We start from the raw sequence: 15,813 nt of genomic DNA, 5'->3' as shown, positions 1-15,813 counted from the left end.
AATGAACAATCTGAAAAGGAAATTAAGAAAGCAGTTCCATTTATAATAGTGTCTAAAAGAATTAAATATTTAGGAATAAATCTAACCAAGGAGGTGAAAGATTTATATGCTGAAAACTATATAACATTGCTGAAAAACATTAAAGATGACATTAATAGTGGAAAGACATCTCATTTTAATGAACAGGAAGAGTTGACATTTTTGAGATGTCAGTATCACTCAAAGAGATCCACAGGTTCAACACAATCTCTAACAAGATTCCAAAAGCCTTTCCCACCAAAATGGAAAAGCTGATCCTCATATTCATATGGAAATTCATGAGACCCAGACAGCCAAAACAATCTTGAAAAACAATAAAGTTGTGGGACTCATACTTCCCAACTTCAAAACTTACTACAAAGCTATAGTAAGTTAAATAGTACGGTATAGGCATAAGGACAAGCACAGATCAATGCAATAGAACAGAGTCCAGAAATAAATCCTCAGATTGATGATCAACTTATTTTCAACAAGGCTACCAAGACCATTCAATGGGGGAAAGCGCAGTCTTTTCATGGATATAAAACGAAAAGTGGAAGAAACAAAAGAAAAAATAGATAAACTGATTCAATTTAATCAAAATCAAGAACTTTTGTGCATCAAGGACTACCATCAAAAAGTTGAGAAAACAACCTACAGAATGGGAGAACATATTTGTAAATGATATATCTGATAAGAGATTAATATCCAGAATATACAAAGAACTTCCAAAACTCAACAATAACAACAACAGAACTCAATTAAAGAAACGGGCAAAAGACTGGAATAGACATTTTTCCAAAGAAGATATACAGATGGCCCATAAGCCCATGAAAAGATGCTCATCACTGGACATTAGGGAAATGCAAATCAAAACCATAATGAGATACCACTTCATGCCTACTAGGATGGTTATAATTCAAAACAAAACAGGGGGACCTGGGTGGCTCTGTCAGTTAAATGTCCAGCTCTTGATTTTGGCTCAGGTCATGATATCAGTTTGTGGGACTGAGCCCTGTATAAGGCTCCACGCTGACAGCACAGAGCCTGCTTGGGATTCTCTCTCACTCTCTCTCTCTGCCCCTCCTCCACTCTCTCATTCTCTCAAACTTTAAGAAACAAACAAACAAAAAACCCTCAACAAAGCTAAAAATAGAACGTGTTGATGACAATATGGAGAAACTGGAACCCTTATGCAGGGTTGGCGAGAAGGGGTGCAGCCTGTGTAGAAAACAGTTTTGTGGTTTCTCAAAACAGAACTATCATATGAGCCAGCAATTCTACTCTCAGATATATATTCAAAATGACTAGCAGGGACTTGAATAGATATTTGTATATTAATGTACATAGCAGCATTATCCACAATAGCCAAAAGGTGGAAACAACTCAAGAGTCCATCAACAAATGAAATGAATAAAAAAAATGTGGTGGGGCATGCACATGGCTCAGTTGGTTAAGCGTTCAACTCTAGATTTTGGCTTAGGTCATGATCTCAGAGTTTGTGAGATCAAGCCCTGCGTTGGGCTCTGCACTGTCAGTGTGGAACCTGTTTGACATTCTCTCTCTCCTTCTCTCTCTGTCCCTCCCCTGCTCATACTCATGCACGCTCTCTCTCAAAATAAATAAACAAACAAAATGTGGTATATCCATACACTGGAATATTATTTGGCCAGAAAAAGGAATGAGATTTTGATACATGCTACAACATGAATGGACATTGAAAACATTATGCTTAGTAAAAGAAGCCAGATAACAGAAGGGCAAATATTGCATGATTCCACTTATATGAGTTACCTGGTGTAGGCAAATTCATAAAGACAACAAGCAGAAAAGAGGTTGCCAGGGCATTGGGGGACAGGGAGAAAGAGGGATGTTTGGGATGATGAGAAAGCTTTGGGTATAGACAGAGGTGATGGTTACATAACACTGTGAATGTATTTGATGTCAGTGAATTATACATTATGAATGGCTGAAACAATAAAGATTATATTATATGTATTCTACCACAGTAAAAAATGTTAACTGTATACCCCAAAGTAACTAAAACATATCCACACAAAAACATGTCCAGGTATGTTCACAGCAGCATTACTCATAATAGTCAAAAAGTGGAAATAATCCAAATGTTTATCAACTGATGAACTGATAAATAAATGTGGTACATCTATACAGTGAAGTATTATTTGGTAACAAAAAGGAGTCAAGGTAAACCTGGGGAAGTTCTAGTAAGATTGGTAGATTGTATCAATGTCAATATCCTAGAGGTCATATTATAATACAGTTTTGTAACTGGTCATCACTGAGGGATTCTGGGTAGAGTGTATAAGGGATCTCTCTGTACTATTTCTTACAACTTCATGTGAATGTACAGATACCTCGATTAAAATTTCAATAAAAAAAAAAAAACTGTTCCAGAAGGTGACACTGGCTGTGACCTCAAAGTGCCCCATGGAAGATTCTCCTAAAATTTTATGCCATAGATCTGCTTACTTATATAAAAGTTTTTGAATTTACCCTTAAAAAAAAAAGGGAGAGAATAAAGTATTGGTACATGATAAAACATGGATGAACTTTAAATATTACCTTAATCCGGTCAAAAAAAAGTTGTACATTTCCTCTATATGAAATATTGAGAATAAGCAAATCAATAGAGACAGAATGTAGATTAGCAGTTGCCTGGAGCTGGGCAGGAGGCTTGGGAAAAATCGCTAATGAGTATGGGGTTTATTTTTGGGGTGATGAAAATGTTGTAAATTAGGACTGTGATGGTGGCTGTTCAATTGTGTGCATATACTCAAATCCACTTAATTGTGTACTTTCCATGGGTCAACTGTATGGTGTGAATTATGAATCAATAAAAATGTTTGGGGCGCCTGGGTGGCTCAGTCGGTTGAGCGACCAACTTCGGTTCAGGTCATGATCTCATGGTTTGTGAGTTCGAGCCCCTTGTCGGGCTCTGTGTTGACAGCTCAGAGCCTGGAGCCTGCTTCGGATTCTGTGTCTCCCTCTCTCTCTGCCCCTCCCCCACTCATGCTCTGTCTCTCTCTGTCTCAGAAATAAATAAACATTTAAAAAAAACATTAGGGGCGCCTGGGTAGCTCAGTCGGTTGGGCGTCCGACTTCGGCTCAGGTCACGATCTCGCGGTCCGTGAGTTTGGGCCCCGCGTCGGGCTCTGGGCTGATGGCTCAGAGCCTGGAGCCTGCTTCCGATTCTGTGTCTCCCTCTCTCTCTGCCCCTCCCCCGTTCATGCTCTGTCTCTCTCTGTCCCAAAAATAAATAAACGTTAAAAAACATTAAAAAAAAAAATGTTCAAGTTTTTTCTTGTGGAGAATACTATTAAAGAGCTTTTGTGGTGGGGTGGTGGACGTAAGATAGAGCTTTGGAAAACTTTATGTATTGATTAACCATGTCTTTTCTGTCCTTCTTTAAATACAGTTAAACAGTGAGCCATACATTTCTTACCCAGCATCTTGAATTCCTGTATTCCACTGCTTGAACTAGTAGGATAAAGATTATAAAGTGTGGGATTTTTTTTAGCCATTTTGAGCCATCTTACCTGTGAGTAGCTCTATCCATGTCTGGACGGTTTCTGTGGGTTCAGTTGCTTTGATGTGTTTGAGAGTTTCATCCAGTAAAACATCTCCTGTTGGGCTATCTGACTTTAGCAATACCTTTAAAAGAAGAAACAAGGTTTTGGGATGAGCACTGGGTGTTGTATGGAAACCAATTTGACAATAAATTTCATATATTGAAAAAAAAAAATTTGAATTCCAAACAGAAATAAATAAATAAATAAATAAATAAATAAATAAATAAAAGAAGAAACAAGGGACCCTGGTTCATTCCCTTAATTCAAATTAGAATCTTTCAATATACTGTATATACATTATGGGTCAAATGTTGTAGGAAATGCAAAACAACATAACACACTATCCCTGTTCTCAAGAAGTTTAATATCTAGTATGGAGTGATAGTGGGGAGAAAGAAATAACATTTGAAGTGGGCCCTAGTGACAAACTGGATATAAATGATCAGGAAGAAAATATGTAATAATAACTCTTTAGGTCTGGAAAACTAACCTGTGAAACAATTAATAAAGGTAAAAAAGAAGAGGAAGCTACTTTAGGGCAAAAGTGGATAAGTTTGGTTTTAACTCATAAGGGATAGCTAAGTTGAAATGTCTAGTCAAGAGTTAAATATGTTCCTAGGGGTAGAAAAAGAAGACAGGCCTCAGATTTGATAGGTTAATATCATGGAGGTGATAGATAAAGCTAGAAGATAAATGGTATCTCCAAAAGGAAAGAAAGGTATGCAAAAGGATGCAAACTGAGACTCAGATGTTAAGGAATGGAGAAGTATAAGAAATAGGGTACAGGCGGGATGCCTGGGTGGCTCAGTTGGTTAAGTGTCCAGCTTCAGCTCAGGTCATGATCTTGCAGTCTGTGGGTTTGAGCCTGTCGGGCTCTGTGCCGATAGCTCAGAGCCTGGAGCGTGCTTTGGATTGTGTCTCCCTCTCTGCTCCTCCTCTGCTTGCACTCTCTCTCTCTCTCAAAAATAAATAAACATTAAAAAAAATAAAAAAAAAAAGAAATAGGGTACAGGCAAGAAGCAAGAAAATGTAATATAACAAAGGCCAAGAATGGAGAAAATTTCAAGTAGGGGGAGGTGGTCAAAAAATGTCAAATGCCATGCATAGGTTAAGAGAGAAAAATAAATTGAAGACAAAAGAGAAGCTGGTGATAGGGTGCCTGGCTGGCTCCATCAGTAGAGCCTCATGATCTTAGGGTTGTGAGTTCAAGCGCCATGATGGGCATAGAGCCTGCTGGTGACACTGAAGAATGTAGTTTTGGTAGAGTTAAGAGTATGAAAATGAAGTTCTGAGTGGACAAAATATGTAGTAAGAAAACAGAGATGGGAGTCAAGCTCATATGGTGGAGAGGACTTGCTATAAATGGAAGGAGAAAAATCTAATGTTATCTGAGCATGACCAGAATTAAACAAAGACTGCACCCAACCCAGGTGTTTGCCCTCCTCCTATATAACACTCTATTTCATAATGTTATAGTTATAGATACAGAGGAGTAACAATCAACAGCATCCTAAATGTGATTTTTCTGCATAAAAAGACAAAACCATAAACTTCTTGTAACTCTTTAGATAATGGATACTTGAATTTCTCCCTCTGCTATAGGTTAATTAAACCTGTTAGACAATGGGACAGCTGAGTCAGTGATATTTATCTTGTCTCACTACTCAGATCTTCCCATTTCTCCAAAATGGACCATTGGTATCTGCTCTTTCATAAGTCAGGAGAATGTTCACAAGGCTGTTGCACCTTTCTGTCCAGTAGTCGCTTCTTACGCATGGTGGGGGGTTCCAGATAGATTCGACCCCGCATGGCCAGCTCTATCAGGATGCCCCCTCGCAGGCCAGATGATATGCAGTCATTCCAGAAAGATGTGTAACCCTAGAGAAGGGGAATAAAAAGAAAAGAATGTTCTGAAAGGGTTATGGGCTAGCAGCAGGCACCTTAAGGATGGTTCATTTCATTGTGATTCATTTCATGTCACATTACGTGTACTCAAAGCATAAAATAACAGAATCTCTCTTTAATTCCCTTCGTCTAAACGCCCGAAATAAGATTTTCTGACTTCAAGCTCTTTGTGAATTCCCAGGGTTCAGCTCCTAGTTAATAATTGGCAGGTCAATTTGTAATTTTTGAAAAGAATTTTAGCTTTTTTGAAATCTGTTTTCATGATATTCTAAATTTCAGAGTATCAATATTAGCAGAAAAATGTATAAACCATCTGAGCCTTTTACTCCTCCAAGACATGGATTATTTGCAAGCCATTTTGATGGATGATGTGGTAGAAATCCAGCTCTGCCACTGACTACGTAAATGCTTTGGGTATGTTATTTCTCAAGTGCAATGTCCTCATCTATAAAATGTGGACACTAATATCTATCTTTATAAGTTTGCTGTGAGGAATAAATCAGGTGTCCTGTATAAGAAAGCATTTAGTAGAGAACCTGGCTTATAGTAGGCACTTAAATATTGGTTTCCTTTAGTTAGGAGCTAGAGGGGTACAAAGACATAGAAGAAATACCCACTGTCTTAAGAAACTAAAAATCTAACTGGAAAGACCATGCAAACTTGAAGAAAGTTCTATAATAATATAAATTTAAATATTTTTAAAATGTTTTTTTAAATGTTTATTTTTGAGACAGAGACAGAGCATGAACGAGAGAGGGTCAGAGAGAGAGGGAAAAAACAGAATCTGAAGCAGGCTCCAGGCTCCGAGCTGTCAGCACAGAGCCCAACATGGGCTTGAACTCACAGACTGTGAGATCATGACCTGAGCTGAAGTCGGAAGCTCAACCGACTGAGCCACCCAGGTGCCCCTATAATAATATAAATTTTAAATAAAAGCTCAATTGAAAAAGCAGGAGACAGGCAAAAATGACTACTGGATGTTTGGTTTAGATGATAGTTTTTCAAATTATAAACCACTTTTGGGCTAGTCAAAAACTTTCATGGGACTTGAACTGAGGTTTGAAAAATAGGTTGAATTTAGCAGTGAGGGAGGGTTTTCCAGATGAAGATAAATCATTCAAATTCTACTTATTTTTCAAGAGAGCATTCTAAGTAAAAGTATAAAGGAAGGAGACATCAAATATGTTTAGAGATCTAACTCAGGGACATAAGATCAAGTTGGCTGTGGGAAGTCTTGATGCTCTGAACTTTTACTGAAAGGCAATATTGAATCCTGAGGATTGTAAGCAAGGAGTTATGATTAACACAAGAAGACCCACCAAAAGTATCAGACCCGTCTAACACTCTACCTTTTGGTGTAGCACTCCCTCTTGGAGAGAAGCTGGGTGAGATGTTGGCAGGGAGGTTCTAGCATGGCTTTAAAGCATCACCTTTAAAGATCGCTACATAAATCGGTATTTTAGGGACACCTGGGTGGCTCAGTCCGACTTTGGCTCAGGTCATGATCTCGCAGTCCATGGGTTGGAGCCCTGCATCAGGGTCTGTGCTGAAAGCTCAGAGCCTGGAGCCTGCTTCGGATTCTGTGTCTCCGTCTCCCTCCCTCTCTCGCTCTATCTCTCTCTCTGCCCCTCCCCCACTCATGCTGTCTCTCTCACACTCTCAAAAAAAAATCAGTATTTAAAATTTTTTATTTTATTTATTTTTAAATGCATGTTTATTTTTGACAGAGAGAGAGAAAGAGAGAGAGAGAGAGAGCGAGCACACAAGCACACAGGAGAGGGGCAGAGAGAGAGAGGGAGAAAGAGGATCCCAACAGGCTCCACGCTCAGCACAGAGCCCAACACGGGGCTCGACCTCATGACCTGGGATTGTGACCTGAACCAAAATCAAGAGTTGGATGCTAAAACTGATTCAGCCACCCAGGCACACCCTCCACCTTATTTTTATTTAGTATTTTTTTTAAGTTTATTTTACTTTGAAAGAGAGAGAGAGAGAGCAAATGGGGGGGGGGGAGGGGAGCAGAGAGAGAGGGAGACAAAATCCCAAGTAGGCTCTGTGCTATCAGTGCAGAACCTGATGCAGGGCTTAAACTCATGAACCGTGAGATCATGACTTGAGCTGAAGTTGGATGCTTAACTGACTGAGCCACCCAGGTGCCCCATATTTTTAAAACAAATCAATATTTAACCACTCTTCTAGTTGACCAATATTTTCTTTTCCTTTTTTTTTTTTTTTAACCACCTCACGTTAGACATTATTATTGGCTTTATCATCATTTTATACAGGTCTGATTTACTCAGATGCTTACCAATGTCTTTGCTCACCATTCCTTCTTGCATCTCAGACCTCCTTTCTGGTACCATTTTCCTTCTTCCTAAAGTAGAATTTCCTTAAGTGAAAATCTGTTGGAGGCAAACTCTATTTTATCTGAAAGGTCTTTATTTCACCACTGTTTTTTTAAAGATAGTTTCTCCGGACATAAAATTCTAGGTTGATAGTTTTATCACACTGACCATATGAAGTCCTCCTCTTCTAGCTTCCATTGTTGCAGTGAGAAATGTATCATTCTCATTGATTGTGGTTTCTTGTAGGTGTGATTGACTTGTCTTTTTTTCTCAGGTTAAGATCTTCTCCCTTGGTGTTTTGCAGTTCGACTATGACATGACTTTATGTGAATTTCCTTATCCTGTTTGGCATATGCTTCCTGTTTCTATAGGTCCATTTCTTAGTTTTCAAAATTTCTCACTTTTTATCTCTAAGAAATTTGACTCTCCATTTTATTTTTTCCTTGTGGGACATCAATCTTTCTTATTCTAACCCCCATATCTTTAACTCTCTTTCATATTTTCCATTTCCTTTGTCTCTAAATTGCTTTCTGAAGAGTTATTTTATATCTGGCTTCCAATTTTCTCTCTCCATCTATATCTAATGTGTAACCATGAGATTTTGATTTCAACTTTGATTTCTAAAAGTTCTATGTAGTTATTTTTCACATTTGCTTGCTCACTTGTGATCAGTTCTTTTTGTTACTCATTTTGTGATTCTTCTATTTCTTTAAAAATGTCATAGATATTTTATATTGTCTGGTCATTTTAATATCTGAGGTCCACGAATGACCTATTATTTGCTATTTCTGCTGTTTCTTTCTTGTGGGTATTTGCTTCTTTGTACATTTGGCATTTGATTAAGAAGTGGCTCATATTCAATTTTTTTTTTTGGTGTGAATCTATGAGATCCTGGAGGCCTAAATTAAAGATGTCTTCTTTCAGAGAGGAAGAGCTATATTTGCTTCTGCTGAGAATCAGGCATAGGGAGGGGGGGATTGGAGGACTGCCACACAACTGGGACCACATTTATTTTATTTTTTAAAAAAGATTTTATTGTATATATATTTTTAAAGCTTATTTATTTATTTTGAGAGAGAGCACATGCAGAGGAGGGGCAGAGAGAGAGAGAGAATCCCAAGCAGGATACACATTGTGCAGGGCTCAAACTCACAAATGGTAAGATTATGACCTGAGCCAAAACCAAGAATAGGACGCCTCAGACGCTGAGCCACCCAGGCACCCCAAAAGATCTTATTTTTAAGTAATCTTTATACCCAATGTGGGGTTCAAACTCACAACCCTGAGATCAAAAGTCACTTGCTTCACTGACTGAGCCAGCTAGGTGCCCCCAACTGGGATCATATTTAGACCTAGCTTCCCTGTTTTATTTCAACACTGCAGTTTATTCCTGACTACCCAATTCCTGGATGTCAGGACTGATTTGGTAATTTGTCCTAGGGCAATCTGGTTTTCTCATCTGTTTATTGATCACCTCTGGGATTTTAAGTTTGATTAAAAATATTTCAAATGCTCCTCCAGTCCAAATTCCTTAGGATAGCACTCAAGCTAAGAAAATGCTCACTGGTCTCTCTCTGACCCCTTCTCCTTGAACACTAGGGCTTAACTTTCCAGAACTATTTTACGTTGGTTTATCTTTTTTAGTAATCTCTGCACCCAACATGGGGCTCAAACTCACAACTGTGAGACTGAGTTGGATGCTCCTCCAACAGAGCCAGAACTATCTGAGCCGCCAGAACTATCTGAGCCCCCCAGAGCTATCTGAGCCCCCCTCTAGAACTATCTGAGCTCCCCCCCCCCCAGAACTATCTGAGCCCCCAGAGCTATCTCAAGTACGCTTAATGTATCATTTTTGCCTACTGGCCTTTGTACACATTGTTCTCTCTGTCCAGAAGAACCAATATCCTTCTTCCCCCAACTCCCCTTGTTCTTAAGGATGGCTTCCAGGAATCACATCTTCCATGTACCTTCTCTAACCATGTCTTTCCTTCAACTCCACCCTCTAGGTTAGGTTCCCCTCCTGGGTGTGCCTATATATACTTCTCCCTTATCATTTGTTTTATCACATTGTAATCAATTGTCCACGGTAGACTATAAATTCCTTAAGGAGAGAGTATCTGACTGATACACAGTATTTCTCAATAAATGTTTCTTGACAGCGTAAATTTAGGATTGAAAGTAAATATGTTAACCTTAAACAAAAACAAAAACAAAAAACAACCCAAAACAAAACAGAACAGAACACAAAAAACAAGACAAAAAAGAAAGTAAATATGTTAACCTGGCAAAAGCTCAGTTTGAACCATAAACACCCTTAGACGGACTCGCATTTCCTGAGGGCCTGATCTTAGATTCAAAGCTGGGGTTAGTTCCATCCATTACCTGCATCTGGCTACTCCAAAAGAGTCATAATTTATAACTCCTCTTTAAGGAGGGAGTAGGCTTTTTTAAGGATTTAAGATTAAACTGCAACTTGCTTTAGAACACATAATTTACTTAAGCATAACTTTTATATAATCTTGGTGATTTTATAAATCTCAACAGGTGTGCAAACACATCAGCCAGTATTAAAGCAATTAGAGGAAACTAATTTGTTTGTTTTCTCATTTCTTCCTGACCATATAACTTCTGTTTCAGGAACAGTGATGTCAGATTGTCATCAGAACTGTAAGTGAGAACTGTAAATAAAGAAACAATGAACAGCAGGATGTAGACACTATGTTTCTGAATATCATTCCCATCTAAGGATCTAATGTAAAACTCCTCAAATGAGTTTTTTTAAACTTTCTTTTTATCGAGTCATATATAGTAGAAAAAAAGCTTAAAAATATGCAGAGTTTTAAAAAATAATTATAATTCTAAGGTCCATATTCCCCCAAATAAATCTATCTAGCTGAACTGGTGAATTCTCAAACCATCTATAATAACATCTATAAACATAATAAATGATCATATAAGAGAAAAGACAGGAAAAGAGATCACATTATAGAAATGTGTAATTTACAGGGGTGCCTGGGTGGCTCAGTCAGTTAAGCATCTGACTTCGCTTGGATCATGATCTTACAGTTTGTAGATCACACATTAGGCTCTGTGCTGACAGCTCAGAGCCTGGAGCCTGCTTCAGATTCTGTGTCTCCCTCTCTCTCTGCCCCTTCCCTGTTCATGCTCTCTGTCTCAAAAATAAATAAACAACAACAACAACAACAACAACAAAGAAACGTGTAATTTACAACATGGAAGTTTATCTGGAGGGGTTAATAGTCTAGTGCATATTTTCTAGATTTTATATGCCTATTCTATCTCAGTATTATTTACAGAAATGAGATCACACTGAGTGGCAACTTTTTCACTCACCCATTATTTTGGCTATCTTCTCACATGAATTAATATAGATTTACCTCATTCACTGTAATGGCTACCTAGCAGTGCACTTTAGCTGTACTATAATTTATCTATCCAAGCCCTTACTGGTGTACATTTGCTTACAGTTTTTTGTCATCACAGACACACACAAAAATGCTATAAAGAAATATTCATTGTTGGTGTTTCTGTTGAATAAATGCCTACAGGAAATTTTAGGGTCAAAGATTGTACATATTTACATTTTTGATAATGTTACTTTATTCTTATAAAAGGTAGGACATTGAGACTTCCATAAATTCAGACAGTCAACATTTTATGCTTTTCCACCTGGTCTAGTATTTTTTATCCAAACTTCCTTAAAGACACACCTTAAAACAACTCAAAGGTTAAAGATTTTAAAGTTGCCTGCTTGGGGTAAAAAGAGGACAGAAAACAAAGAAACTTAAAGCATCATTAAAAACTATGCTTACAAGGAGTTTTTAAAAATGTTAGAAAATTCCTATGATAAAGTTTAATCAAAAACAGCCAAATACATAATGGTGTATTCAAAATTATCACAATTACACAAAATATCTTACTTTAAAAGAATGAGCCTGCTTTAAAAAATGGTTTTGTGGGGCGCCTGGGTGGCGCAGTCGGTTAAGCGTCCGACTTCAGCCAGGTCACGATCTCGCGTCCGGGAGTTCGAGCCCCGCGTCAGGCTCTGGGCGGATGGCTCGGAGCCTGGAGCCTGTTTCCGATTCTGTGTCTCCCTCTCTCTCTGCCCCGCCCCTGTTCATGCTCTGTCTCTCTCTGTCCCAAAAATAAATAAACGTTGAAAAAAAAAATTAAAAAAAAAAAAATGGTTTTGTGGGGCGTCTGGGTGGCTCAGTCAGTTGAGCATCTAACTTTGGCTCAGGTCATGATCTTACGGTTTATAAGTTCAAGCCCCATATCCGGCTCTGCACTGACAGCTCGGAGCCTGGAGCCTGATTCAGATTCTCTCTGCCTCTGCCCCTCCCCTGCTTATGCTCTCCATCTCTCTCAAAAATAAATCAATAAACATTAAAAAATGGTTTTGTAATTTTTCCAAGTTACCTACACTGAGAAAATATGTTTATTAGGAAAAATATCAGAAAAAAATCTTCCTTTCCACCAAATCTGAAGATTCAACATTAAAACTGCTTCAACCTTCCATAAGAGAAGGAATCTTACTATGTTTTCTTGAAATCTTTTTCTATATGCTCAGTGTCTGTATAATAACCTCTGGGGGATGTCAAGAATTACCAGGAAAAAAAAAAAAAGAATTATCAAAAATGAAAATTATACAAGCAAAACTAGTTTTTTTCCTTTAAAAAATTACCTTAAAAAGAGTTAATGTGCTGTTTTTCTTTCTTCCCTTTTTTTTTTTTTTAATATTTATTTTGAGAGAGAGAACTCACATCATGGGAGAGAGAGACAGAGGGAGAGAGAGAATCCAAAGCAGGCCCCAAGCTGTCAGCAAGGAGGCCCAATGTAGGGGCTTGATTCCACAACCCTGAAATCATGGACCTTAGCCAAAATCAAGAATGGAACGCTTAACCAACTGAACCCCCAGGAGCTCCTGCCAATAGAAACACTTCATAAAAGAGATTAAGCATTAAAACCTAACTCTGCTTAATCATAAGGGGGAATGAGGAACTGTGACCTGGATGTTATTCTGGTTTAACACATGACTTCAGCATTACTGAGAGGCTGGACTATTAACCCAGACAAACGAACAAAATTTCTCAATCAGCTTCATGAAGATGATGTCCTTTCAGGCTTATTCAGGGAGTTGGGTGAGGAGGGTGGGAGGGAGGGGAAAGTAGGTGATGGGCATTGAGGAGGGCACCTGTTGGGATGAGCACTGGGTGTTGTATGGAAACCAATTTGACAATAAATTTCGTATTAAAAAAAAAAAGGAAGTTGGGTGAAAGATGCAAAGCTAGTCATAATGATCAGGTTATAAATTTTCTCAACTTCAGTTGAAGTTTTTTTTTCCTTAAAATAAAACCATCGTCAAAAGTTCAGAAAATTAAAAAGGAAACATGATAATGCCTTGTCAGTGAAAGAGAAATTCAAAATAAAGGAAAGCAACTGGTCATCTTTGAATATTCCTTCATAAGGTTTAAATCACATTCTGGCCAAGAAAAATATCCTTCATTTCTTTTTTTGTTTAATTTTTTTTTTTAACATTTATTTATTTTTGAGAGACAGAGCACAAGCAGGGGAGGGGCAGAGAGAGAATGAGACAGAATCCGAAGCAGGCTCCAGGCTCTGAGCTGTTAGCACAGAGCCTGACGTGAGGCTCGAACTCACAAACCGTGAGATCATGATCTGAGCCGAAGTCGGACGCTCAACCGACTGAGCCACCCAGGCGCCCCGAATATCCTTAATTTCTTACTCTAAAAAACTTAAAAGTGATTGTAGCACCAAAAGCAGAAATCTCTATGATTTTCTTTTCCCACAATCTGTTATTTATGAGAAAAAGGAATTTTCACTGCTACACAGTATCCAAAGAGAAAAGAAGAAAACAGATAGTTAAGGGGAGGAAAAATCTGAAAACATGTATGTGGCTCTAAATCTATTCCCCACAACTCTTTTTTTTTTAATTAAAAAATTTTTTTTTACTGAGAACAAACTGAGGGTTGATGGGGGGTGGGAGGGAGGGGAGGGTGGGTGATGGGTATTGAGGAGGGCACCTTTTGGGATGAGCACTGGGTGTTGTATGGAAACCAATTTGACAATAAATTTCATATATTGAAAAAAAAAAGTAAAAAAAAATTTTTTTATGTTTTATTTATTTTTGAGAGAGAGAGAGACAGAGCATGAGTGGGCGAGGGGCAGAGAGAGAGAGTGAGAGTGAGAGAGAGAGAGAGAGAGAGAGAGACAAAATCTGAAGTAGGCTCCAGGCTCTAAGCTGATAGCACAGAGCCGGATGTGGGGCTGGAACCCACAAACTGTGAGATCATGACCTGAGCCGAAGTCAGATGCTTAACCAACTGAGCTACCCAGGTGCCCCACACACAACTCTCAAATAATTTAAAATAGATTTAAAAACACTTAAAGGTAAGTATAGTATGTTCAAACCTCAGAAGAACAAAACTAGGTAAATGTAGATACACCTTGTATTTTCTTTTTTTTTTTTTTAATTTTTTTTTTCAACGTTTATTTTTTTGGGGACAGAGAGAGACAGAGCATGAACGGGGGAGGGGCAGAGAGAGAGGGAGACACAGAATCGGAAACAGGCTCCAGGCTCCGAGCCATCAGCCCAGAGCCCGACGCGGGGCTCGAACTCCCGGACCGCGGAGATCGTGACCTGGCTGAAGTCGGACGCTTAACTGACTGTGCCACCCAGGCGCCCACACCTTGTATTTTCAAACAGCTTTTTCCCCCTGATTAAAAAGCAGTGTATATATATTTCAGAAAAATTGGAAAGAAAAAAAAATCTTAAAAAATTAATATGATGCATAAATTCATCATCCTATTATCTCTTGGGCTTATGTAAAACCAGATTTTTCTTTAAACACACAATACACATTTCTTCTCTCCTAACCACTAATTTCCCCATATGCTTCTTCCCCAACTTCAATTTTGGGGCTATCCTTCACAGAACAGCTTTGTATGAATTATGAAATGACAGAATGTATATATTATAAATTGACACAAAATACTGGGGAATAGAGGTAGAACTGTAAGCCACACAGTTTGTAATCTCATCACCTTTCATAACAGGGAGTCAATAGGATATGATGTAAAATGGAATCATGTGGTTAAGAAAATGTCTTGTTTTTTTCTTTTTAACATCTTTGGCTTAACATTCTCAAACACACACCAAAGAGAGGGATTATGAACCTCTATGTACCCATGACCTAGCTTCAACAGCTATCAATATATACACATCTCTCATCTATACATGTCCCTGCTCCCCAGATTATTTCAGTACAAATCCCAGTCACTGTAACATATCATCTATAAAAATCACCATACTCTCCCCAAGACATGCAGGTTTTTAAAAAAAACTGTAATACTAATATCATACCTAAAAATTAACAAGAATTCCTTAATTTTATCAAATATTCAGTTAGCCTTCAAATTCCATCAATTGTTTAATACATATTTTTTTAATGTTTATTTATTTTTGAGAGAGAGAGAGAGAGAGAGAGAGAGAGAGAGAGAATGAGTGTGTGTGTGTGTGTAGGGGTGGGGGCAGAGAGAGAGGGAGACACAGCATCTGAAGGAGGCTCCAGGCTCTGAGCTGTCAGCACAGAGCCTGATGCGGGGCTTGAACTCACAGACTGCGAGGTCATGACCTGAGCTGAAGTCAGGCGCTAAACCAACTGAGCCACCCAGGCGCCCCAATACATATTTTTATATAGCTGGTTTGTTTCAATCAACAGCCAAACAAGGTCCACACATACATCGCTTTATGTTTTTCATAAGATCTTTTTTTTTTTTTTATCTTTAGTGGGCCTTTTAGTAAATAGTATTTTGTGATGAACAAAAGCAAGATTCAGCTTAACTTTAATTTCCCTTTTATGTAAAATTCAAGTAACATCACACTTATCACTTTTTAAAAAAATGGAATAAAT

General features: G+C 38.2%; 1 protein-coding gene across 3 annotated transcripts in view; it reads right to left on the bottom strand.

Moving 5' to 3' along the window:
* Positions 1-15,813, bottom strand: part of GOLPH3L (golgi phosphoprotein 3 like) — a 39,945-nt gene that overhangs the window by 10,834 nt on the left and 13,298 nt on the right. For all 3 annotated transcript variants that reach the window (XM_047847774.1, XM_047847775.1, XM_047847773.1), the window contains 2 exons: positions 5,355-5,486; positions 3,576-3,690 (listed from right to left, as the gene is read on the bottom strand). In XM_047847774.1, the coding sequence (XP_047703730.1) occupies positions 3,576-3,690; positions 5,355-5,486 (247 nt within the window). The remainder of the gene's footprint in view (positions 1-3,575; positions 3,691-5,354; positions 5,487-15,813) is intronic.

This window comes from Prionailurus viverrinus, unplaced genomic scaffold, assembly GCF_022837055.1.
Source record: "Prionailurus viverrinus isolate Anna unplaced genomic scaffold, UM_Priviv_1.0 scaffold_50, whole genome shotgun sequence".
Lineage (NCBI taxonomy): Eukaryota > Metazoa > Chordata > Mammalia > Carnivora > Felidae > Prionailurus > Prionailurus viverrinus.
Note: the sequence above shows the minus strand (reverse complement) of the source record. Positions and strands in the feature narration are given on the sequence as shown.